This window comes from Camelina sativa, chromosome 1, assembly GCF_030686135.1.
Source record: "Camelina sativa cultivar CO46 ecotype springtype chromosome 1, ASM3068613v1".
NCBI classification, from domain to species: Eukaryota; Viridiplantae; Streptophyta; class Magnoliopsida; order Brassicales; family Brassicaceae; genus Camelina; species Camelina sativa.
The window spans coordinates 1,578,660-1,602,887 of NC_141880.1; the positions used below are offsets into that span (position 1 = coordinate 1,578,660).

The window sequence follows — 24,228 nt, forward strand, 5'->3', positions numbered from 1 at the left end:
CCATTAGTATTCTTTTTTTTTTATCCATTAGTATTCTTTTATCTATAGTTTTTGGATTTAATTAATTAATATGTAATAATAAGTACTGCCGAAGAAGTATCGATCTTCATATAATAAGTTCCTTAATTATTTATGCGAAACATATCCTTAACACACAAGTCTTTTATTGTATGTATAGACCGATATAACCTCGGAATACAGATGTTTTTAATTAGAATCAGGCTGCCCAATGAGTTCATTAATCCCCACAGTTAACAAACTGGTAGTCAACAATGAGATGGCCTTGCTGATAGCCATTACGATCGGTGTCTATTTGATTGAACATTGCAACATCCAAATCCAATCCTCCATTGCTACATTGGTCCACTATTCTCACCGTTACTGCAGCATTTGTTCTTGTGTTTCTCACCTGTATTCATTTATACACACCGCTGTTAATCACTATATAGTCTATATTTATCGGCTATATATATATATATATATATATAGCAAGCTAAAGTACGATATTAAAGTTGATGTACATTATAATAGTATCTTTTAAAATCTCTATAATATTTCATCAGGTTCTTACTGGATTTTTCTGAATTTGCATGTAAAAAAAACATACTAATAACAAGATCTGAATGTAAAAAAAAAAAAAAAAAAAATACTAATTGATCTGTTAACTTTGATCCTAATATTAAAATAATCTGTCAAAATCATACTTATTTTAGGTATAAAAAGGATTTGGAAATAATATTTTAGGTGCCTATTTTCAGTTAACTTGGATTAAAAGCAGATTTGGTTGGATCATGTTATATATAAAGATAAATTTAGAAAAAAAAGATAATTAACTTACCCTTAAGCACTTGCCGCAAGAAGCTTGACCACGAGGTCCAGCCGGTCCGCAGAAGGCAGTCCAGCCATACTTGCTCCGCCACGAGTACGGCTTATCAGCATCCCACGTGGAGCAGTAAGCACTCACGGCTCTCAGATCCCAATTGTTCTGCGCCGGATTGTAAATATGGTAAGTGGCGCGTACGTTCTTCGCGCTCTCACCTGAACCGCTAGGTCCGCTACCCCCACAATTGCTCTGGCAGTTATTAGCCGGAGAACAATACTCTGGCGTGGTGCCGCAATACCCGTACTGGCTGCAGCAGATGTTACCGGGACAAGTACGACCACCAGCTTGACGGCCGCATTGTTGTCCGGCCACCGTGGCCGCGGTGTATGATAAAAGTATGATGGTTATGCAAAGTCTGATATTCATGATCGGTAGGTTTTTGTATTCTTGGTGGTCTAATTCTAATGCATGTGTCTATATATATATATATATATACATATGAATATATATAATAGTAATGTTTTTTCTTGTGATTTTACCCAATTGATTTAATTACAGACGTTAAATATATACTATATAATACTACTTGGATATTTAATTTTTAATTTGTTGGAAACTCTGTATATATTACCTATGTTGTTAAAGTTTTAAAATTGTAAGTGGTTTCAATCTCCTTTGAAATTAAAGTAATTTGGAAATTCGTAAACTTTTTTAATCATTGGAAAAGACAATTAAACTAAGAAGTGAAATAATATTTGGAAAAAAATCCATGGCATAGTACTCTTTTACGAGTAATTAAGATGGCGTGATGGATATGATCATATGAGTGTCTAAGAACCGTCGATATTCTTTAAACGGGAGCTTAACTGGTCAATGTTATCTAATCGGACGGTTTAAAACAAGGGAGCATTGTGTGTATACTCGTGCATCAAGAAACAGATGATGACTAATGAAGAGAGGCGGCTAATTGTGAATGTTTTTGTTTGTAGAAGAAAATAGCAGCCTTGGACGGACCTTTGGTAGATAAGAGTCGCTCTCATTGACAATAAATATCGTATTGATTCGTTCATTTGACTAATCAAAGTCTACATGATAGATCCATTGATTTTGTCAATTTTGGATTATTTTAAGTTTTTTTAATTCGCTTAGCAGCGTAAAATGTCTTCTATGGTGGTGGTGCGTAAGGAAACAATGGTTCCATACAACTCCTAGTAATAATTGTTTTGGTGACAATACAACAGATGAATTTTCCACTTTGACACCTAGCGAGAGGCCTCTGAATGTTGACTTCAGTCAACTTGAGTTGTTTGTTTGTGAGCTTAATGGGCCAGACGGGCTGGTTAGACGAAACTGAGCCCATATCAAGTCCGTTTCGAATTGGTTACAACTGACAAGGATAAACCAGCGAATAAGAAAGACGACGAGTGGAACTGTGGAAGAGTTTGTACGTTACGTACGTACGTAGGCCATATCAGATATAGCCCACATCTTTGCCGATCCCCCTTTTCTCGCAATGATTTAAAATTCTAACTATCATTCTGCCCATATATGAAAGATTAATTTCAATTACATATGACCTATAATATAATTCAATTCAACTTTGTTTTTCTATATCTATGTAATTCATAATTTGACATAGCCTACTTTATCTTTCGAATCAAGGCCAAGTGACGGTGCTTGATTCATATGAGCTCTCAAAATTTTATGATTTTTTGTTTGCCCAAACTTCGCCAGCATTTCCTCGCTAAAATCAACAACTCACTTTTATTGAGAAACTTGATTTCGTCTATTTGACTAGCTAAGTGGATCTTCATCTTAGAACACTTCTTGAATCTTTCACTTTCTTTTGTTAATTCGTACCAGCGTATTTGTTCGTAAGCAGCCATTTTTTTAACATCTTTTACAACCAATTGGTGAGTTGATCAAATTTTATCAAAAAATTAGTTAAATAAAGATGTAATTAATAAAGCACTATCATCGTTCCATTGTTTGTTGAGGCGATGGATGTCGATGACAGCGTAAAGCATCAATAATGGAGCATACATATTAAAGAAGACGTTATTAATTTATTTAGAATACATTAAAGTATTGTCCCCCAGCAACTCTACACTATCCACATGCTCTTGCCCTTTCCACCACCCACATTAGACATTACCTTGATCTATATTGAAGTTTCTCATATATGTTTTCAGTTTCAACCAAAAAACGTTAATTGTAACTAATTTTGTAAAACAAGTAAATTGAATTTTGGGTTCTTTGTGTGTATCTGTCAAATGTTCATTGTTGGTCCTGATCAAGTTCTATTGATACGAAAATACTATTCAACTTCAATTTGTTGCTGGTTCTTACGACTACTTAACCTTTCATGGCATTTTAGTCAACTTATTGAAATGTTACTATTTACTAATATAAAAAATTAACAATAGTATAATTTTAAGATGGTTGTAAATGAAAAAATGAGTTTACAAATGCATAACAAAACAAGTAATTTATGAGAAGTGTAAACGTGAATAGTAATTTTGACACGTCAAAGTAACACATTAAAGATGCCTTACGGACACTGACCATATAGACAACACGATTAATGCGTAAAAACAAAAACTGTTTTAAACGAAAATGGATGCAACCTAACAAAACATACATATTTATATGCATACATATAATACATATAACAAAAACGATTTAAAAAAAAAATGTAATACATCAATATTATTATAACTTATTAATATCATACGCAAACTCCCTGCTCGGAACAGTAGTTTCGAGCCGGTTTGGCTTTTCTCGGTTTGAGATATCCAACCGATCGAACCGGTCTTTCTTTCCTTTTTTTTTTTGAGTAAGAACAAGAAATGTCGTCAAGAACTCTCAGCTTCTGTTCTTGCACTTTTCTAATGCCCTTGGAGCTGCAATATAATATTGGTAGAAATTTTTGTATGAGCAAATAATTACAAACTAAATCCATAAAAACTTATATAGTAATAATAGTACTACACAAATCAATTTTAGATTAAAAAAAAATACTAACCAAGTCCGATTGCTTCTGATCCCTTCATTATTCGTATACGTTTGCATGAATCAACAAACATCCTAAAAAAGAATCCAAACGAAACGTAAATAAACATTTGCACTATATATAATTCACGTATAATTAAAGATGTAAAAACTAATGTAATTGAAAGATATTATAAAAAATAAAAAATAAAAGAATACTCACTCCCATGGTACGTCTCCTACGAGCATCCAGTCACCATCTTTATCTTCATAAGTTGGAACATAATCTGATCCGTTTAGAAGATCGATCAATTTACTCTCGTTCATAAAATCTTTCATTCCTTGTGGTCCATAGTTGCCTGAAGATTTTTTTAAAATAAAATTTAATTGACATATATATTATAAAAAGAATTAGTAGATGTATAATTATATATTGACTTCTTTTTTGTTTACCTATGGTAAAAGAGCTGAACATCTTGCTCAAGGCGTTGGAGAGATCTTGGTAAGTTTTGTAGAGTTTCAGGTCGATTTTTCTCAGGTACGGTGCGCCGTCCATGCTAACCTTCACGTAAGCCGCAGCAGCACATGCGGAGGCGGATGAGGTGGCTCCACTGCTGCCGGAAGTCTTATCGTTTCCTTCAACGGCATCTCCGGTGATCGGTTTTTGGCCGGACATGACGTTCTTGCGGAAAGATCGTACCGGTGGCCATCCCACAACTTGTGTCCTGAAATTCCGTAATGATTTATTTAATATTATTTTTATATTCTCAATAATTAATAAGTTTCCTTTGTGAAAATGTTTGTATATGATCTATACTAGTTGTTTCACACGTGTCGGATGTTAGGTGGCTGTAGCTGTCCAAAAAACTATTTAAATCTTTTTGGTAGATAAAGTAAGATTCCTTATGTTTTGTATTTTTCTTAATTCTTCCCGACCAAACAAAAACAAAGAAAAAAAATCAAACAGAACACTCAACCTAACTTGTATGCAAGGATATTTTGTTAATCAGCAAAAAATACTATTTGTAAAACTATTCAAAACATGGAGCAAAACCAAAATAAAGCAATGATATAAATCAAAGATCTTACGAGAATCATTTGCCTAAATATTCCGAGGGTCCCCTAACCTAGCTAGTTAATCGTGTTAAAGCGCATCCATCTCTAAATCATGACCGTTCTAGTATGTGTATAATCTAATTTTTCCGAATCTAGCTAGAAGCAAAAATATCAGTTGAAAATTGAAATAGAGATTGGAATATAATAAGTTTCTTACTTTGCTGGTGGTTTCACGACCTTCTCCTTCATATTCTCTAAATAAGCTTCAGAAACAGTCGATGAAAGATTAAGTTTGAGATCAACGGTCTCAGAAAATCCTCTTTTCCCATTATTTTTTACGGACATTTCTCCTCCGTGACTACCACCCGGCAGCCCTAACCTCAGCTCCGTTGCCTCAAAATTAATCATATTTCTTTGATAATGATTATCAAACGAGTAACAAATCTGGTAATCCGACAACGAGTAAGAGATTCTTCGGCTTCTAGGGTTCTTTTGATATATAAAAAAAAAAGTTAGAAGAGAGAGAGAGAAAGAGGGGGTGTGAGATGTGTAGAGAGAAACTAGAAACAAAGGGCTAAATATTGGATCGTGTGTGGGTATAAAAATAAAATTATACTCCATCAAAACTCATCATTGAGAGGATGGTTTATTTGAACGGACGTGATGGTGCCAGGTGGATGCTGGGATTGGTTGGACCGTAAAGAGTGTTGTCGGGAGGAGATGATGTCATGAATGGCGTCATTTGTTTCCCTGGGAATAATTGCGACCAAGCCAGTGGGCAAAGGCCAACTTGGCACATTTTCTCCTTTCTGTTTCCAATTTTAAATTACCAATTATGTTTAATTTCATTTAATTAATAAACCATTACTAGTAGAAATGTATATATACATATGAATTCTTACAACAAAACAGAAAATTTTATTGATATACCAAAGAAAGAAAAAGAAAAAAAAAAAAGAAGAAGAAAACTAATATCAATATTAACAAAAGAGTGTTTTGTCGGAAAATATTTTAATTTACTCGTGGACGTGATAATATGGTCTATAATAAAAACGGGAATAAAAATGACAGCTAAGACAATAAAGGACCCATCGATGGGAAAGAAATCGAAAGTTGTCAGCTTCAAACATGTGTTTTGATTCCATGGATTCGTTGTCCTTCTTCCTATAGGGTCCGCCGTTCACAATGCCAATGCTATTGCTCACCCCCCCCCCCCCCCCCCCCCCTTTTTTTTTTTTCCTTTCTATAAGACTATTTTCTTAATTTCTCATAATTATATAAATTGCCGAGCCGACAAAAAACAATAATAATAGAAAATAAATCAAATTTTTGAAGTTTTAGATAAACTAAAAGTCCTGGTCTGCCATAGCGTTTTCGTACTCTACTTCCCATGTGCATCTGTCTCGGCTCTACTTAAGTTTATGGATTATTGAAGTCAATATAAAATTAGGGGTTATGTTATTCAATAAATTATGAATAATTAAATTAAACATGATTAGTTATTTCTATTATAAATGTGATTAGGAAACATTCCTTCCGATCGATATGATTAGGCTGGAAATAGTATAACGTTGGGAATCACTTAACCTAATGCAAATGTCTTGATTGAAAAAAAAAAGAAAGGGTTTATTTAATGCTAACTAATTCTTAGTATTATACTATTATGTCTATTAATGGATTAAATCTTCGGTGGGAAAGGCCAAAACATGAAACTATTCAACAGTGGTTAAGTACAGTTGACGTGGTAATTTTTTGAATGAAAATCATAGAACTAAAGGAATCTTATTGGCTGAGAGAAATAAAAGACATCAGATCCTCATAAGTCATAACCACTGTAAAATAATCTAAATACTTTTCGTAGTTTTGAAGATTAGCTATTAAACAGTCTAATTACTTTCTCATCATTTTGTCACGCGCAATCATGATCATTATTCGATAATGATCTGTTAGTGCGGTATGATATGAGGATTGAGGGGTATCTATATATACAATATTTCGAGCACACAAGTTTTTACATATTGAAAATATATATATATATATATATATATAAAATTCAGTTTCTGTTTCATTATATCAACATGTCAATCAGGGTGTTAAGAAAGAAAAAAAAGTCCTCTTTTCGATCAAACGCGATTACGTAAATGAGAAAAAGCCTTAAAATCATATAGAAGGCAAAAGACTGGCGAGTTTTAATGATACTGTATTACACAATTTTTTTTTTTTCTCGTAAATGGTCAACCATGCGGGTATGGCGGGACATGTCATGCCCATGTCGTCAACCCCATTTACAAGGCTACTAGCATTTTCGCGAAGGAGCATAATAATATTAGCGTCAATAGATAATTAAATTGCTCATTGGAAATTTATTAAAACATAACAAAGTAGAATAACATATATAGCATAATGATCGTCAACATCATTTATTGCTAAACATCATCATCGTGTCCATGCATGATTACGATGGAAGAATCTATTCTAAAAATAATGAAGGCCAAATTGACAACGACTTCATCTTAATCTACATGCCAATAAGTTTATAATTTAAATTGCTAATTACGGTGTTTTTGTTATATTGATCATCGCGAAAATCGTAACTGTTTATAATACATACCCCTTCTCGTATAAAAAAGTCACATGCCAACGTGAGGACGAGGAGATAAATGGGTCCACCTGGGCCTGAAAACACCAACCCCTATATAAGCAGCGATAGAGAGATGTATACATGCACCCTCCTCGTGTGGGCTGGGTCCAGTGAAAAATCCATGTCTTGTGTTTCACTGTCCAATAACATCACAGGTTCACACGTGCGCAGTGCAACCCTTCGACAAAGTATTAAATTAAATGCATGAATATATGGATAGAGTCAAATGTGCCTCTGATCGTCTTAACGATGTCAACGTCTTCCCCAACCTTACCGTGTCCTTGCAAACTACACACACCTCTTCCAATTTTTCTCACATTTATTTTTCCAATAAAACTGAAAGAGTATTAACTACAAACATTCATATCTGTCAGATACATCAAAAGTAACTTTTGCAAAACTTATAATTCGCCGTTTGATCTCTGACATCAGAATTGTTAAATACTACTAATATTTTTTCAAAAATAGTTCAGAAGATTTCTTAAACCCGGACATGTTGTACCTGAACGTTCGCATCGCATCTGGTTATTATAACCATCTCACATCCTCATCCATATGGATACGATGGTTTGGTTTGGACATACTACTACCAAAATTTTGTTTCTTGTCGAAAGATTGAGAATATTAATTCTTTACCCATAGTGCAAGAGATTAGTTGTGATTCACTATCTTTAACTTTAATTAATATATTCACTCTGGTTTTTGGTTGAGTATTAGTTTATATATATATTTTTTAATTAATACTAACAAAATGCTGGTGTTAGTTTTTGTTTTAATTCAGCTAAGCAATTAATCGAATAAAACTGAATGATAAACATTTCATCGGTTGTCTATAATATTGTATTATCAGTATATGTAATGCTGCAATACATACACGATGGGATAAACATGCACTGATGCACGGCTTAAAGTGAAACACAAGCAAAACCATGGATTTATTCATGGGAACTGGTTAATATAAATAGACCTAATTATATTAACATCTTCCTAGAAACAGGTGAAGGTGGACCGCCACCACCGCGACGACATCTGTGTGATATTATACATCCCCGTGTGTAAGGATTCACCGGGTGTTCGTGCGTAGGATGATCCGATGAGGATCACAAGGGATATCATGTCCCATTCCTGGATACCTAGCTAATAACCCAATTATTTTTTCAACCTTCATGTTCATGTTGCTTAGGAACACACATGCTACGAATATTAGCATAAACCTACGTGTGTATATTTGTTAAAATAAATATGAAAGGAATGTATAATTTGGTCTATTCAAAACTACGATTTTGTCTTCATTTTTATTTTTTTATTTACTTGAAAGGAGATTACGATAGGATGTTGAATTGACTGGTAGAAAATGGACCTATAGAATTCTTTTATAAGTAGTCCTTTTTTGGACAAAGTAGTCAAAAGCTTTTTTAGTTATGCATATTGCATGTGGTCAGAGTAATAGTGTAATACTAAAACTTTACTTCTACATATATGAACTTGATAAGTATAATATAGCAATAGATTAGGTGTCATATTTTTCCAATACTACTAGGAAGTGAAAAACATTTTTCTATTAAAGTTATTTTCTAACACCATTAATTTGCAATTAAACATCATAATTCATAAACTAATAAAATTTAAAATACACAAAAAATTATAGACAAGTTTGTCAAAATCTTTTATAGACAACTTTTAGAATACATGGCTAGGCCTTTCTTGGCATTGGAATCGAAGAATATACATAAAACATTCTAGTTGCTGCCCAACATAATATAAATCAGTTGGACAAGTGAGAAGGCCTTGCTACCCATTCAAACTTCACAAAACCCTTCTACTAGATAGTCTGTTACTATTGTTTCGTGGGGAAAAAAATAACGATTAGAAGCCTCATACCAAAGTCTCAAGTTGGTTCTACAAATTGAAAAATTGGATGTTTATTTTGTGTAACAAAATTGAGATTTTCGTACATTTTTACAGTTTCCTAAGCATGAGTTAGATAAGATAAAAAGTGCTTCTTGGGATTTGTTTACGAAAAAATGTTTAGCCTTTTTACCGATCACGGCCAATATCAACAACTACATCAACCATTTATCATCGTACTAGAGTAATATGCATTGATGATAAACTTATACTAGTACTACTTAATTAACTTTTCAAATGATTATGATGGTAAAAAATAAATAACTATGTACAGTTATTATAGTGACTTACTGCTTACGTGGATAAAAGAGAGACCCACCACAAAAAAAAAAAAAAGATTTTTCATTCTTTCATCGTCCGTTCAACGTTGCCTTCATCTCTTCCCTGAGACCACCCTCCGCCTTTTCAATTTTTAAACCCTTTTCTCTCTTTCTCTCTTGTCCGAATCAAATCCGAATTGCTGGAAAGAGAGAAGCTTTGTGCGCGTATTGGGTTGTCGTGGGTGGGGTGGAAGCCGGAGGAGAGAACCAAAGAAAAAAAAAACCCTAATTTTTAATCGAATTGTGGATCTCCCAGGTTTCTGAATCGGGCGGTGGGGATTTTGTTTCAATGTCCGCGATGGCGGAGTCAGGGCAAGAGACGGTGGATTTCTCCGCTCTTTTTAGTGGAGCCGCGGGGGACTCGTACCTTTCTCTTCAGGAACTTGTGGATAAGTCTAAGACGACGGAGCTTTCTGATACTGATAAGAAGTTTAGCCTCCTCAAGTATGTCGTTAAGACTCAGCAACGTATGCTCCGCCTCAATGCTCTCGCCAAGTGGTGTAAACAGGTTTCTTTCCCTTTCTCCCAATCCTTTTTCTTTTTTTTGCCCCAAGTGAAAAGTTGGAACCTTTCTTGGATTGGCATATCTGATATGTTGCAAGATTAGGGTTATTGTTTAAGATCTTAGAGTTTTGAACACCTTTTCCCATTAGTATAGTTTTGAAATTAGTTCACTGGGATTTTTTTTCTCTACAAGTGATGGATTGGCAATGAACGGGCAATCCCATTCATGCCACTCTTTGGCGTTTGTGTGTCTCATTGAAATTGTTTGAATTTATCCTTTTTAATAACTCTGGCATATTGATTGAGCCAATGTTTTTCCATAAAGTTGCAGCGTTTCTTACTTCTAGTGTTAGTTTAGTTTTCTAGCTGCTTGCTTACGGAGTGCATAAAAGCTAAGAACTTTACCCTTGGTTTAGTTCACTTTCTCCATATACACCATCAGTAGACTGTTTGGCATACTGTTAGGTTGGTGCGTCTGGTTGGAAAATCGTCGACTAGTCTTTAAAAATTTATGTAGTCTCTACTGTTTAGTAGATTTTGTGCTAGTTAGAGACAAAGTTCCATGGAACTTCACATTCCAAGTAGGTTTATCACGCGTTTTTGTTAATTGTTCATATTATAAGAAAATTTGGGGTCTAGTGCTCCGTGAAATTATAAGGCAGCTACTTTAAGTTCAACGTTACATTTTTTTAAGTTTTAAGATTTTCTTGATTATCGATGCTTGCTTGTGCTTACGATTGTTACAGAGTAAGTAAGTACTCGAAATTTTGTTTAGCCGCTTATTCACTTTTGGCTTCACCTCCTTGGCTGCAGGTTCCTCTTATAAATTACTTTCAAGACCTTGAGAGCACATTATCCGCTCATGATATGTGCTTCACACAAGCTGCGGATTCACTGTTTTTCATGCATGAAGGTCTACAGCAAGCTCGCGCCCCTGTCTATGATGTTCCCTCTGCTGCTGAGATTTTGCTGACAGGTTCGTATCAGCGCTTGCCAAAGTGTCTAGACGATGTGGGAATGCAGAGCTCTTTGGATGAGCATCAACAGAAACCAGCTCTAAGAAAGCTGGAGGTACTTGTCCGTTCCAAACTTCTTGAAATCACACTTCCAAAAGAAATAACAGAGGTGAAAATTTCTAAAGGTACAGTTACCTTATCCGTCGACGGGGAATTTAAGGTTCTTGTTACTCTTGGTTACCGTGGGTACCTATCCATGTGGAGGATATTGCATTTGGATCTGCTTGTTGGTGAAAGAAGTGGCCCCATTAAACTCGAAGTGACAAGACGGCATATACTTGGAGATGATTTAGAGCGTCGAATGTCCGTGGCAGAAAATCCATTCACAATATTATACACGGTGCTCCATGAGCTGTGCGTTGCCATTGTCATGGACACAGTCATAAGGCAGGTCCGAGCTCTTCTTCAGGGGAGATGGAAAGATGCAATTCGATTCGACTTAATTTCGGATACCGGCACCACACCAGCGAACCAAGAAGGAGAGGCAGATTCTGTTAGTCTTCGAACGCCAGGAGTGAAACTTATGTACTGGTCCGACTCTGAAAAAAATTCTGGTTCATTCATTAAAATTGAACCAGGGTCAGATCTCCAGATTAAGTGTTCCCACAACACATTTGTAATTGACCCACTTACTAGAAAGGAAGCCAAGTTTTCCCTCGATCAGAGTTGCATTGACGTGGAGATGCTTCTGCTTAAAGCGATATGCTGTAATAGATATACCCGTCTTCTTGAAATTCAAAAAGAGCTTTTGAGGAATGCTAGAATTTGCCGAGCTCCTAGTGATGTCATTCTTCAGGCGCTCCTGGATGAGCCTGGTATTGAGGTAAAAAAGAGTTGAGTTTAGCTTAATTTTGGATATTTGGGTTTTTGAAAATTCAGTTTAAGCCCAGGTTAGAGGTACTTTAACACTAGTTGGACACTAAGTTCTCTTGAATGTCAATAGCCAGATTTCTGTTTTCTGATGCATACCTTGTTCGCTTACCACTGTGTTCAGACAAATCCCTTACTAAGTTTGCCATTGTTTCATGCTAGAGAACATGACATTAAGCTTTAATTGCAAGTTTATTCAGCGATGGTGGAACTTAGGTTTGATAAGCTATATTCTTTTTGCACAATTTCAGTTGTCAAAAGTAGCGAATTTTCTACAATGCACATGTTCTATGGCCTAGCTTCTTTTAGCTCAGGCCATATATCTCTTACTATTGACGATCTTAAATTTTTATTGAATTTTCTCCTCCTTTTAGGGAGGTACCGTGGTAGATTCTAAAGAACAAGTAGAGCCAGAGGTCTTACGTGTCCGAGCCTATGGATCATCATTTTTCACACTGGGGATAAATATAAGGTATGTTATTTACATTTTTATATTGAGAAATCTCTTATTTTAGCCTGGCCTTCCTGATTATATACTAATGATTGCAGGTCTGGCCGGTTTCTTCTTCAGTCATCCAAGAGTATATTGACCCCCTCCATCTTGGAAGAATTTGAAGATGCGTTAAATCAAGGAAGTATAAGTGCAGTTGACGCCTTCATCAACATGAGAAGCAAAAGCATTTTGCATTTTTTTGCTGCCATTGGCAAATTTTTGGGTCTTGAGGTAGTAATATTTTTGCCTCAGCTTGTTGTTTTAAGTTCACTTTTGGAATTGTGAGTATTGACCTTCTTGTTTAATGCAGGTATATGAACATGGTTTTGGTACAAGCAAAGTTCCTAAAAGCCTCTTGGATGGGTCAAGCATTCTTACTTTGGGATTCCCCGACTGTGAAAGCTCTCACCTGCTCATGGAGCTCGAGAAGGACTTCACACCATTGTTCAAATTAGTGGAAACTCAGATGGTTGGTTCAGGACAACCTCAGTCTTTCAATGATCCGAGCAATATATTGCGAGTTAAGAAGATTGATATTGGGCAGATACGGATTCTCGAAGATGATCTTAACTTGATTACATCCGATGTGGTTAAATTTGTATCTTCATTCTCAGATACTGAGGCTATAAATCAAGCATCTGGACACCGTCACCCTGGATTGGTTGACGAGGCTTTGACAGAAATGAGTGGAAGCCAGTTGAGTTTCTCTAGCATTGTAGATGACGTCTTTGGACTTCAGAAAGGGACAACGTCTCTGGTCTCAAGTGATGGGCATGGCTCAGTTCCCAAGAATTTCTCTGTTGTTAACGGCCCTGGAAAAGATCCAATGTTGACTAGCTATCATTCAGATTCCTTGTATAATCTGCAGGGTCCCTTACAATCTGGGTCTTTTAATATGCTATCATCTCCCCCTGGGAAAGGTTCAGCTATCAAGAAGACAGCCATCTCCAAATCTGAGCAGGAGTTATCCATGATACAGTCTCCTTCCCTATCTGCTGGGAATGGAGTCTATGATTCAGGCTCTAGACTGGTCACTGAATCTTCATTGTCACCTCTTCCCGTATGTAAGAACCTTTTCCATAGCCTATTTTTCCTTTCATAGAACTTTCATAATATCGGAATTCCTAATTTATGTTATTTGCAGCTCAAACTGCTGATCTTGCAACTTCGTCTGATAGTCCTTTGTCGAGAAAAGGCCAGAAGTCCCGGAAACGTTCAGTTTCAGATTTGCTAAGATTGATCCCATCACTCCTGGGAGTGCAAGGTGTAGCTACTCCCAATAAGAGAATAAAAATCTCCGAATCACAGAGTGAATTAGTGAAGAGTTGGAGCCCTACATCACAGACCTTATCCACTGCCATGACAACTTCAACAAAAACTATTGGATGCAGCTATGGGAATCTTATAGCTGAAGCAAACAAGGGGAATGCACCTTCAAGCGTTTTTGTCTATGCTCTTCTTCATGTTGTCAGGCATTCTTCGCTATCCCTAAAGCATGCCAAACTAACAAGTCAGATGGACGCATTGGATATTCAATATGTTGAGGAAGTGGGACTTAGAGATGCATTTTCAGATATATGGTTCCGTCTTCCATTTGCTAAAAATGATTCTTGGCAACATATATGCTTGCAGCTTGGTAGACCTGGAAGCATGTGTTGGGATGTGAAAATAAATGACCAACATTTCAGGGATCTCTGGGAACTTCAGAAGGGAAGTAAAACCACACCGTGGGGAGGTGAAGTTCACATTGCGAACTCATCTGATGTTGATTCCCATATCCGTTATGACCCTGAAGGTGTTGTTCTGAGCTATCAATCTGTAGAAGCCGATAGTATAAAGAAGCTTGTGGCGGACATACAGAGGCTTTCAAATGCTAGAATGTTTTCTCTTGGTATGCGGAAACTACTTGGTATAAAGGCAGATGAAAAAACAGAAGAATGCGCTGGTATTCCTGCTATTAAAGGGCCGGCTGGAGGGAAAGGCAGTGGTGAGCCAGTTGATAGATGGAGAGCCTTCAAGATTGAGGCAGTGGGATTAACAAGCCTGTGGTTTAGCTTTGGTTCAGGCGTTTTGGCGCGCTTTGTTGTCGAGTGGGAATCAGGTAAAGATGGATGCACCATGCATGTATCCCCTGACCAACTCTGGCCGCATACGAAGGTGAGTTGTTTAACTTAAAAGTTACTCTTTTCAGGGGATATATATATTCTGACTGGTTTACCTTTTCTCATTATGAGTTATTCTTGTACAGTTCTTGGAGGATTTCATAAATGGAGCGGAGGTAGAATCTCTATTGGACTGCATTCGCCTTACTGCTGGGCCTTTGCATGCATTAGCTGCCGCTACTCGCCCTGCCAGAGCTAGTACTACCACTGGCATGCCTGTTGTACCCGCTACAGCGTCTTCAAGACAATCAAATCAGATACAACAAACTCCTTCAACTCTAGCAGCACCTAATGCTGTTGGCCAGTCTGCCTCTACAATTTCAGGAAATACTGTTGCGCCTTCTGCTGCAAGCCCACTCGGTGGTAGTTTCCATGGAGTTGCAATGCTAGCAGCTGCAGGGAGAAGTGGACCTGGAATCGTTCCAAGCTCACTCTTGCCCATTGATGTCTCTGTAGTCCTCCGTGGACCCTATTGGATAAGAATCATATACCGCAAACGTTTTGCAGTGGACATGAGATGCTTTGCTGGAGATCAAGTCTGGTTGCAACCAGCAACTCCACCCAAGGGTGGTGCATCTATTGGAGGCTCCTTGCCATGTCCCCAATTCAGACCTTTCATCATGGAACATGTTGCTCAAGAATTAAACGGTTTAGAACCGAATTTGACGAGTAGCCAAGGAGCAGCAAATCCCAACAGTGCAAACCCAACTGTTAACGGTGGGAACAGAGTTAACTTTTCCCCCTCTAGTGCAATGTCAAGAGCGGCGATGAATCGTGTAGCTAGTGTTGCTTCAGGATCTTTAGTGGTTGGCTCAGGATTGCCTGTGCGTAGAACACCAGGCACTGCTGTGCCAGCACATGTAAGAGGCGAATTAAACACAGCGATTATTGGTTTAGGTGATGATGGTGGCTATGGCGGAGGGTGGGTTCCTCTTGTGGCTCTTAAAAAGGTTTTGCGTGGTATCCTTAAATATCTTGGAGTACTGTGGCTATTTGCTCAGTTACCAGATCTCTTAAGAGAGATCTTAGGTTCAATCTTGAAGGATAACGAAGGCGCTCTCTTGAATTTAGACCAAGAACAACCAGCCTTGCGCTTTTTTGTTGGGTAAGCCAAACCAAGAAACTTGAGCAAATCAAACGTGTGATTATTATACATTAGTCAGATTATGCTTAACCATGGTCCTTTTTTTTGTTGTAGTGGGTATGTATTTGCTGTGAGTGTCCATAGAGTTCAGCTTCTTCTTCAAGTCCTTAGCGTAAGGCGATTCCATCACCAGCAGCAACAACAGCAGCAAAACGGTTCTTCTGCTGCTGCTCAAGAGGAGTTAACCCAGTCAGAGATTGGAGAAATCTGTGACTATTTCAGTCGCCGTGTTGCATCAGAACCTTACGATGCTTCAAGAGTTGCCTCTTTTATAACACTGCTCACATTACCCATATCGGTCTTAAGAGAGTTTCTGAAACTTATAGCTTGGAAAAAAGGATTATCCCAATCACAACAAGCTGGAGAGATTGCACCTGCACAGAGGCCTCGAATCGAGCTATGTCTAGAGAATCATTCCGGTACAGATTTAGACAACAATTGTGCAGCTAAAAGCAATATCCATTATGACCGGCCACACAACACGGTTGACTTTGCGTTGACCGTCGTTCTTGATCCTGCGCTGATACCCCATATAAACGCAGCTGGAGGAGCAGCGTGGTTACCGTACTGTGTATCGGTTAGGTTAAGATACACATTTGGCGAAAACTCTAGCTTGACGCTTCTTGGAATGGAGGGAAGTCATGGAGGGCGAGCTTGTTGGCAACGAGTTGATGACTGGGAGAAATGTAAACAGAGAGTGAGTCGTACAGTGGAAGTCAATGGTTCAGCTGCAGGAGATTTGACACAAGGAAAACTCAAGTTGATTGCAGATAGTGTCCAGAGAACATTGCATCTATGTCTTCAAGTTCTCAGAGATGGTAACAATAACAACACTCTTCAAAAGGAATTTACCATATAGAGGAGTAAAATTCTTGTCAGTTTTGGGAAATTTTTATATCTTAATCTGTACATACGTAATATGCTGACTTGTTTTTGGTTTTTTCTTCTATTGGAACTTAGAAACATGTTGTAGCCTTTGAATTTTCCAGTATAAAGAGGTTTTGTCTCAATGTGTTACCAATCAAAGACAAAAGAGAGAAATTATTGATTTACAAAAGAACAAAACATTAGCCAGGTTCACAATTAATAACGATCTTAAGTTCAGAAAACTTCACATTGACAGTTAAGTATGTGATAATATAGTAACATTAGATACGGCTTCTTGAGTTTACCACTTTTCCTTCGCTAACTTCATCTTCAAATACAGAACTTTTTTATGGATATTGTTGTCAGCACTGTCTGTGAATTGACTGATGATAAGGCTGATCCAAATGAAGCGATATCTCTTTTAAGGAGGATGATTTTTTTTTCCACCCACAGTAAGCCAACCAGCACCGGCGTTTGTTCTCGTCGGAGCTTTCATCTGCGAAATCACGCTTTAGTCAGAAATATCCTCTATGATGCATGCTCTCTCAGATGCTTAGATGGCTAATTGATCTACTTTACCAACAAGTCCAAGAGATCCAATTTTTTGACTTCATTTCATCATGCAGATGCTGCAATATTCCTTTTATCTCCAACCACCTTGGATGGTTTTGTTTCTCTGCAGCCACAAAGCTATGAATTCCCCCTACTCCAACTACACTACTATATCCTGCACTCTTCTTTACTCCGCGACTCTCCATTGCTTCTCTTGTCTTGTCTGAATATCCCCATCGTCCAACGGTTGCATATAAATTTGACAACAAAACGTATCCGCCTTCTTTTTCAGGTTCCAACTTAAGCAATTCTGTTAAAGCCATCTCTGCGGTTTCAATGTCTTCACCTCCCCGACAAGTGCTTAAGATTGACCCCCACATTGACTGAGTTGGTTTCATTGGCATCTTCTGTAGCATTAAGGCTTTAGCTTCCTCTACTCTCCCTGCCCTACACAACAGATCCACAAGGCTTCCGTAATGTTCAGTTTCAGGGTCAAAGCCGAATTTCTCCTTCATGTGGTTGAAAACGTGTAGCCCTTCCTCCACGAGTCCACTATGACTGCAAGCTGTTAGGACAGCGAGCAGAGTGACTTTGTTTGGCATCACGCCTTCTTCTTGCATTCTTTCGAATAATTGCAGAGCTTGTTGGCCATTTCCATGGAAGGCTAACCCAGTAATCATTGATGTCCATAGGGCGACATCTTTTTCGGTAGCTGTCTTGAAAACCATGAAAGCCCGCTTAATGATACCACATTTGCAGTACATATCTATCAGAGCAGAACTCAGAAAGGCATCACCTTTCAGTTGCAGACGGATCAATAAACCATGCACCCATCTTCCATGGCTCAGATCTCCATTGTTTGCTGCACCACTTATCAAACTAACCATACTGACACGGTCTGGTTTGACCTTCTCTGCAACCATCATTTCATAGAACAATCCTCTAACGGCTCTTTGGTCGTATCCCTTCTTCGAGTAACCAAAAAGCAGAGTATTCCAAGAAACAAGATCCCTTTTGGGCATCTGATCAAAAACAGCCTGAGCAGCTTTCATGTCTCCAAGCCTAACAAACCCACCAACCATGGTGTTCCAAGAACGCATGTCTTTCTTCATCATCGCATCAAAAGCTCTTTTTGCAAGACCAGGTTCTTTGCATTTGAAATACATGTCTAAAAGAGCATTGCTCAGAATCAAATTAGATGAATGACATGGTCTCCTCCTCTCAATCCAACCATGAACTCCCTTCCCAAGCCTAATATCTGATAAATGACCAGAACAAACAAGAAGCCCCAACACTGCGTGGTCATCAGGTTCAATACCATCACCAACCATCTTATAATAAAGTTCCAGAGCCTCTAAACTAAAACCCTTCTTGGCATAACAAACAATCATAACGGTAAAAGAGCAGACATCTGGCTCAGGCATTATATCAAACACCTTCTCTGCAAAACCAAAACTCCCCAACTCCATGTATAACTTAACCAGATAATTCCACAGGTAATTATTCCCAAGAGACAAACACCCAGAAACAATGATATGGCAATGGATCTGCTTCACTTCCGACAGAAAGCTCGAAGCTTTCATGAGGTAGAGAAACGTTTGCCTGTCCGGAGAAACACGGTGCCTAATCATAGAACCATACAGACCAAAGCATTCCTTTTTGGAGCTCGAAACAGCAGAGATCATTGTGTTGCAAACAAAAACATTGGGGTTTGGAGTGAAATTAAGAAACAGAAGCTTCGCGAAGTCGATGTTCTCTGGATATGTGATAGCCGAGAACAAGATAAGACGGCTCATTGGAAACGTATCGCCGATGAGATTGAAACGCATGATCTGTGCCAAAACCTGCTTGAACTGATTCCTGGAATTGCAATTCTCGAGCAGAACAAGAGATGGGTGATTGAACTGAAGGCATTGAACAGGATCCCATGTCTTCTTGCTCCCAGTCTCTGTGGCAAACAATCGAATTACCCGACGACCCAACATAGTAGAGCTGGGGAACAAACAAAGCTACTTCACATTACAGCTTATATGGTCTAACGAACATTTCAAGTGTAGTTTTATTTTTTTTTATTTTTACAGAATAAATCGCTTACAAGTTACACAATACTAAATTAATAGGTTATGTCTGCTTCTGATTCATCACAGACATTATCAAAAACAATAACATAACATGTTCACTTATTAATGACCAAATGACTGAGAAGATCTCTGTAAAACATTAAGTAAAGGGAAAGTCCTATGCAATCTCTTGAACGAGTAGTCAGAAATGGCATCGATACGAACAAGATCATTAGCTAACTCCATTGCTTCTGCTCTATATCCAGCAAATCCAATGCCTTCAATGAGCACAGTATATGTACTTTCGTTTGGCCTACATCCATTTCCCACCATTGATTCCAAAACATCGATGGCGTCCACGATCCTATGAGCTTTACAGAATCCCAAAAGCACAATGTTGTATGTAACAACCGATGGATGAAACTCACAGCTCCTCATATCAACCAATAAATCATAAGCTTCATCCACCATCCCTTCTCTGCATAGACACGAGATCATCGAGTTGTATGTGATCTCATCGGGATCAATCCCGTGAGTTACCATCTCTGATATCATATGTAACGCCCTGATCTTATCTCCGCTGCTCCATAACGCGCTGAACATGGTGTTGTAAGAGCTCGAGTTCGGTGAGCAGCCGACTTCTCCTAGCTTCCCGAAAATCTCCAACGCTTGATCAGCTTTCCCGTTCTTGCACAATGTAGCTAAAACCGTGTTGTAGTTAACTATGTCCGGTAAACACCCGTCCGAGATCATAGTTTCCAAGAACTCAATAGCTAAATCTAACCTACCTTCTCTACAAAACGCAGCGATCAAAGGATCGTAGCTATAAGCATCAGGGCTTAACCCTTTCTCCTTCATAAGCTTAAGCAGATTCAACGCTTCTTCGATCTTTCCATCGCGACATAGAGTAGTAATCAAAATGCTATAAGTCACAACATTAGGATCACACTTCTCCGAAAACATCTTAGTCATAAGCTTCTCTCCTTCTTCCCATTTCCCTTGATTCAGAAGAGCTCGAAGCAATATGTTATAAGAGATCACATCAGGCTCACAACCTCTCAATTCAAGATTCCGAACCATCTCAAACGCACGATCCACCATCCCTTCTTTACACATTCCTCTAATGATTGTGTTGTAAGTAAACATATCCGGTTTTAACCCTCTAGACAACATCTCATCCAAAAGCTTCAACGCTTCATCAACTCCGCCTTCGAGCATCGTTGCTTCGATCAATATCGTGTAAGTAATCACAGTAGGTTGACAGTTATCACTTAACAGCTGATCCAAAACCTTCAGAGCAAGAACAAGTTTGCCTCTACTACACAAACTACCAATCATTATGTTGTAAGTGACAGTATCTGGCGAAAAACCTTTGCTTCTCATCCTATCAAGAACTCTGGTAGCATCATCGATTCGATTCATCTTACAAAACCCATTAATCAACGCGTTGTAAGCAAAAACATCAGGCTGTCCGAATTTCTCGAGAATCTCCATAACCCTAACAGCTTTTGGGATGTTTCTTAGAGTGAAGAACCCTTTAATGAGCTTAGTGCAGAGTATCACATCGGGATTGTAACCTTTACGTACCATGCTCTCGAGTAAGTGCAGAGACTCGATGTAGTTCCCTGAACGGCATGATCGATGGAAGATTTTGAGCATCTGGGTGTCTCTAAACCCGGGAGAATGTGAATGGGTTTGTTGTTGTTGTTGTCTTCGTTCTGTGGGAACTGTTGCGTCTTGTGTTGTGGCGGCTTGAAGATTTCTCGCCCCTGAAGATGAAAAGGATTTATGAACATTGTCGTGGTTAGGGTTAGAGTTTGAGAAGCTTAAGAGGGAGGTTCGATTGTGAGATAGTAGTAGCAGTCCGCGAGAAGAATTTGAACAGTGTTTCTGAGTTTTGGAGTAGAAAGGGATGGTGAAACCAACGAGTTCAGAGGAGAATGGAGTCATCTTCTAGATAAAAGTCTCGATTTTTCATGGAAAGATAGATGGATACTGTTGTGTTGTGGGCAAAAAACAGAGAGTGAATTGGGGAATTCAGACAAAAAGAATCGAGACGCAAAACGGCAGAGATAATGCGAAAAGTTAAGATTTTTTGAAGAGAGAAGTGGGGAAAAAAACAGAGCAGAGAGGAGGAACACCCACCACTCGTTTTTGCAATCTCTCCAATGCAATCCTTTTAAATATTTTTTCCTGAGGATAAGAGAGAGTCCCAAAATCCAATTTTGTACTTTCGTACTTCAGTGACATTTGTCAATGTCTCAAAAGACATTACGTTGACACAAAACGGCGGCGTTTGTAATAAGATGACATTCGACTTTGGGCTTAAGATACTTTTGCAGATACGGCGGCGTTTGAACTAGAGAGACTCTCCATTTTGTATCTAATTAATGTCGTCATATATAAATTTCTGAGGAAAATATATTTCTAGATATAAAGGTTACCTGCTAAATTAATCTCTATACCGCTTTCATGAGACCCTCTTTCTGAGTCAGACGGATTACAAGGTCAAGGAGTATATATAAGTATGTATATCCTCTTCTTCTTCTTCTTCTTCTTCTTCTTCTTCTTCTTCTTCATGCTACAATCATTAGCAGGTGAAGCTACCAGCATGACCTAGTCTCTCTCTCTCTCTAAGCTATGATCATATAATCTTATATAAGAACAAGAAATATAGAAAATCCTAATCTACTTAATTAGATATGTGAAACTTAAGAGAGGAAGACAAGATCATGCTGGCAGCTTAACTGCTACTGGTGCATGGTATATATACATACATATATACGAGTGAGTATACTTGGATTTGTGTGTGTGCTGTATACGAGTGAGTATACTTGGATACGAGTGAGTATTCTTGGATTTGTGTGTGTTGTGTTAGTTTCTTGTTTCTCGTGTGAGTAGTGAGATAGAGAGAGAGAGAGAAGGAGGGTATATATAGTAGTATGCAGAAAGACGCCTATGAGTGTGATCTGTGACTGATCAAATCATTATTTGAACATTATTCTTATACATAATACGTTTCTTAAACCGTAGTTATGTTTACTAGTCGGTCTTAATTATTTATGTCAATTTTAAGCTCTTTCATTAACACTTTCAGTTCCTCACAATAGTAAGGCAAAATTATTAAGATACAGGTGACTATAATTTTATTTTCCATATAAATATACAAATATGAATCAAGGAAAAAGAGAAAGCCTAATTGGTCATGATTCCATATTACATATGGTAGGTTATTAACCAATACAACCATTTTTCATCTACTTTTTGTATTATACTCATCTTTTCCCATTTCATTATAGATGTAATTTCACTATCTCACCCATGGGGGAAAAATTTAACATACCAATAATATATACTATATAGATTTATCCCAATAACATTGTAGAATTTCTATCTTATTAATATTGCATTTAGTAAAAATAGATAGAGAACTTTAGTTTGAATTTTGAATTGAAAAGTGAAAAGATCAAATAATATTTACATTTTGATAACGATTTAGTAAGTATTTTGTATGTTTAAACAAAGAAAGCATTTGGGGAGTTGCAAAAGTGAGAACATGAACTTGTTGTGGTCCCGTTATTAATTACGGATAAAAGAAGATGCAAATTGAATATTGTCACGCCTAAAGACAACGCATGCTGACAGATACAACACCATTCTCTAATACTATATACTTAGAAGGTGATAATATTAGACACAAGATTTATTATTTTTCATCCAAGGTTATATTCATGCACCAAGCTAACTAACACGGATCTCTTAAGTTACCAGTCACATGCAAACCTCATCGAAGAACCAAACATTGTTATTTTAAATGCGTATGCAACAAGAGGATCGTCATTGTTTGCATTACATGAACATAAGTTGATGATCTATTGTACTATATCACAAACTGTCAGTGATATTAGTAATTAATCACTCGCAAATTGTCACAACGTTTAATGAAGTTATCATGAATGTTCTGAACCAAATATGTCAAAGATTCATCAGTGCGCAACATAGTTCGAATTGTCAACCGTTCTGTACTAGAGAAGAGAGACAAAAAAAAAAGACAAAAAAAATATTGCATTATGGTTTCTTTATAGCCATAAGTGTTTTGATCTTAATTAGTCTCTCCAGAAGAAAATTATTTATAATAACTCTCTATAAAGTGCAATAACCCTCTAAAGTGCTCACTTGTACAGTCATTTATATAGTTCGCAACTTCGCATCATCATATACGACAATTATAGTAGTTTAATCTTTAAGGATGGTGTTAGCATGTGAACCATGAACTGTAAGACTGCAAAAGTGTGATGATGAAAAGCATAGTTTATTTAATTTTTTTTTGGTTAGAAAATTTGGAACACAGTTAAGTAATTAATGGATGAGTTCATACACGCATACTTAGATACCGTTTCACTTTCGGCTAACAAAGTTAAATCTTTTATTATATTCCACCTTTTGGTTATTATAGTGTTATATATCTATGTCGTTGGTTGCTTAGCCAACCAAGCCTCTATTACCCAATCACATGCAAGTCATTAAACAATGTTAAGTAATTTGATATCTTCGAGAAAAGTGAATGATTAACTAACCTATACTCATTATTTTTTGATTATGGGATTTGATCGAAACTTTTTATGGCCTGAATATTTGATTTCTGGTATAGTATTATTTTTGTTAAAGCTGATTATCATTCTTTAAATGAGTTACATTCTTGATGTTTAAGTCTAGTTACATTCTTGATGTTTAAGTCTTTAAATGAGTTACACTTAATGCTGTGAAACAGTGACCGTTGTTATAGATCATTTGTTTAATTTTTTCAAGAGAAAATAGTTA

The 24,228-nt window shown here is 37.3% G+C and overlaps 4 protein-coding genes and 1 pseudogene across 7 annotated transcripts; 1 reads left to right on the forward strand and 4 right to left on the reverse strand.

Annotated features, from left to right (window-relative positions):
• Positions 1-105: 105 nt before the first annotated feature.
• On the reverse strand, positions 106-1,586 carry LOC104703838 (hevein-like preproprotein). Its single transcript, XM_010419957.3, has 2 exons — positions 839-1,586; positions 106-409 (listed from the first exon to the last, which is right to left on the reverse strand). Exons 1-2 carry the CDS (start codon positions 1,247-1,249, stop codon positions 239-241), a joined length of 582 nt encoding a protein of 193 aa, XP_010418259.2. The 5' UTR covers positions 1,250-1,586; the 3' UTR covers positions 106-238.
• A 1,706-nt stretch (positions 1,587-3,292) lies between these two features.
• On the reverse strand, positions 3,293-6,096 carry LOC104703936 (auxin-responsive protein IAA16). Of its 3 annotated transcripts, none has more exons than XM_087458559.1 (6): positions 6,055-6,096; positions 5,088-5,496; positions 4,268-4,539; positions 4,038-4,173; positions 3,849-3,910; positions 3,293-3,726 (listed from the first exon to the last, which is right to left on the reverse strand). In XM_087458559.1, exons 2-6 carry the CDS (start codon positions 5,489-5,491, stop codon positions 3,689-3,691), a joined length of 912 nt encoding a protein of 303 aa, XP_087314685.1. In that variant the 5' UTR covers positions 5,492-5,496; positions 6,055-6,096; the 3' UTR covers positions 3,293-3,688. The 3 variants fall into 3 exon arrangements, with proteins under 3 accessions (XP_087314685.1, XP_087314708.1, XP_010418365.2); XM_087458582.1 differs by having other exon boundaries at positions 5,088-5,485; positions 6,055-6,091; XM_010420063.2 differs by lacking the exon at positions 6,055-6,096 and having other exon boundaries at positions 5,088-5,489.
• Positions 6,097-9,729: 3,633 nt separating this feature from the next.
• On the forward strand, positions 9,730-16,938 carry LOC104704026 (mediator of RNA polymerase II transcription subunit 14). The gene is made up of 8 exons (XM_087458429.1): positions 9,730-10,247; positions 11,057-12,082; positions 12,504-12,601; positions 12,679-12,853; positions 12,933-13,686; positions 13,767-14,779; positions 14,871-15,889; positions 15,983-16,938. The coding sequence occupies exons 1-8, from the start codon at positions 10,029-10,031 to the stop codon at positions 16,785-16,787; spliced, it is 5,109 nt and encodes a 1,702-aa protein (XP_087314555.1). The 5' UTR covers positions 9,730-10,028; the 3' UTR covers positions 16,788-16,938.
• A 234-nt stretch (positions 16,939-17,172) lies between these two features.
• LOC104704116 (pentatricopeptide repeat-containing protein At3g04750, mitochondrial pseudogene) lies at positions 17,173-19,351 on the reverse strand (annotated as a pseudogene). Its single transcript, XR_015561982.1, has one exon. The product of XR_015561982.1 is annotated as a pentatricopeptide repeat-containing protein At3g04750, mitochondrial pseudogene (transcript).
• A 27-nt stretch (positions 19,352-19,378) lies between these two features.
• On the reverse strand, positions 19,379-21,674 carry LOC104704320 (uncharacterized). Its single transcript, XM_010420455.3, has one exon. The coding sequence runs from the start codon at positions 21,355-21,357 to the stop codon at positions 19,531-19,533; it is 1,827 nt and encodes a 608-aa protein (XP_010418757.2). The 5' UTR covers positions 21,358-21,674; the 3' UTR covers positions 19,379-19,530.
• Between the last annotated feature and the right edge of the window lie 2,554 nt (positions 21,675-24,228).

What these genes read in the sequence shown, in the direction of transcription:
- LOC104704026 (XM_087458429.1), top strand. Translation starts at nt 10,029, where the DNA reads ATGTCCGCGATGGCGGAGTCAGGGCAAGAGACGGTGGATTTCTCCGCT. An exon ending in TCGCCAAGTGGTGTAAACAG is followed by an intron (nt 10,248 to 11,056) that starts GTTTCTTTCCCT and finishes CCTTGGCTGCAG; the next exon opens with GTTCCTCTTATAAATTACTT. An exon ending in GCCTTGCGCTTTTTTGTTGG is followed by an intron (nt 15,890 to 15,982) that starts GTAAGCCAAACC and finishes TTTTTGTTGTAG; the next exon opens with TGGGTATGTATTTGCTGTGA.
- LOC104703936 (XM_087458559.1), bottom strand. Translation starts at nt 5,491, where the DNA reads ATGGAGTATAATTTTATTTTTATACCCACACACGATCCAATATTTAGC. An exon ending in GTTCAGCTCTTTTACCATAG is followed by an intron (nt 4,174 to 4,267) that starts GTAAACAAAAAA and finishes AAAAATCTTCAG; the next exon opens with GCAACTATGGACCACAAGGA. An exon ending in ATCAGAAGCAATCGGACTTG is followed by an intron (nt 3,727 to 3,848) that starts GTTAGTATTTTT and finishes ATTATATTGCAG; the next exon opens with CTCCAAGGGCATTAGAAAAG.
- LOC104704320 (XM_010420455.3), bottom strand. Translation starts at nt 21,357, where the DNA reads ATGACTCCATTCTCCTCTGAACTCGTTGGTTTCACCATCCCTTTCTAC.
- LOC104703838 (XM_010419957.3), bottom strand. Translation starts at nt 1,249, where the DNA reads ATGAATATCAGACTTTGCATAACCATCATACTTTTATCATACACCGCG. An exon ending in CTTGCGGCAAGTGCTTAAGG is followed by an intron (nt 410 to 838) that starts GTAAGTTAATTA and finishes AAATGAATACAG; the next exon opens with GTGAGAAACACAAGAACAAA.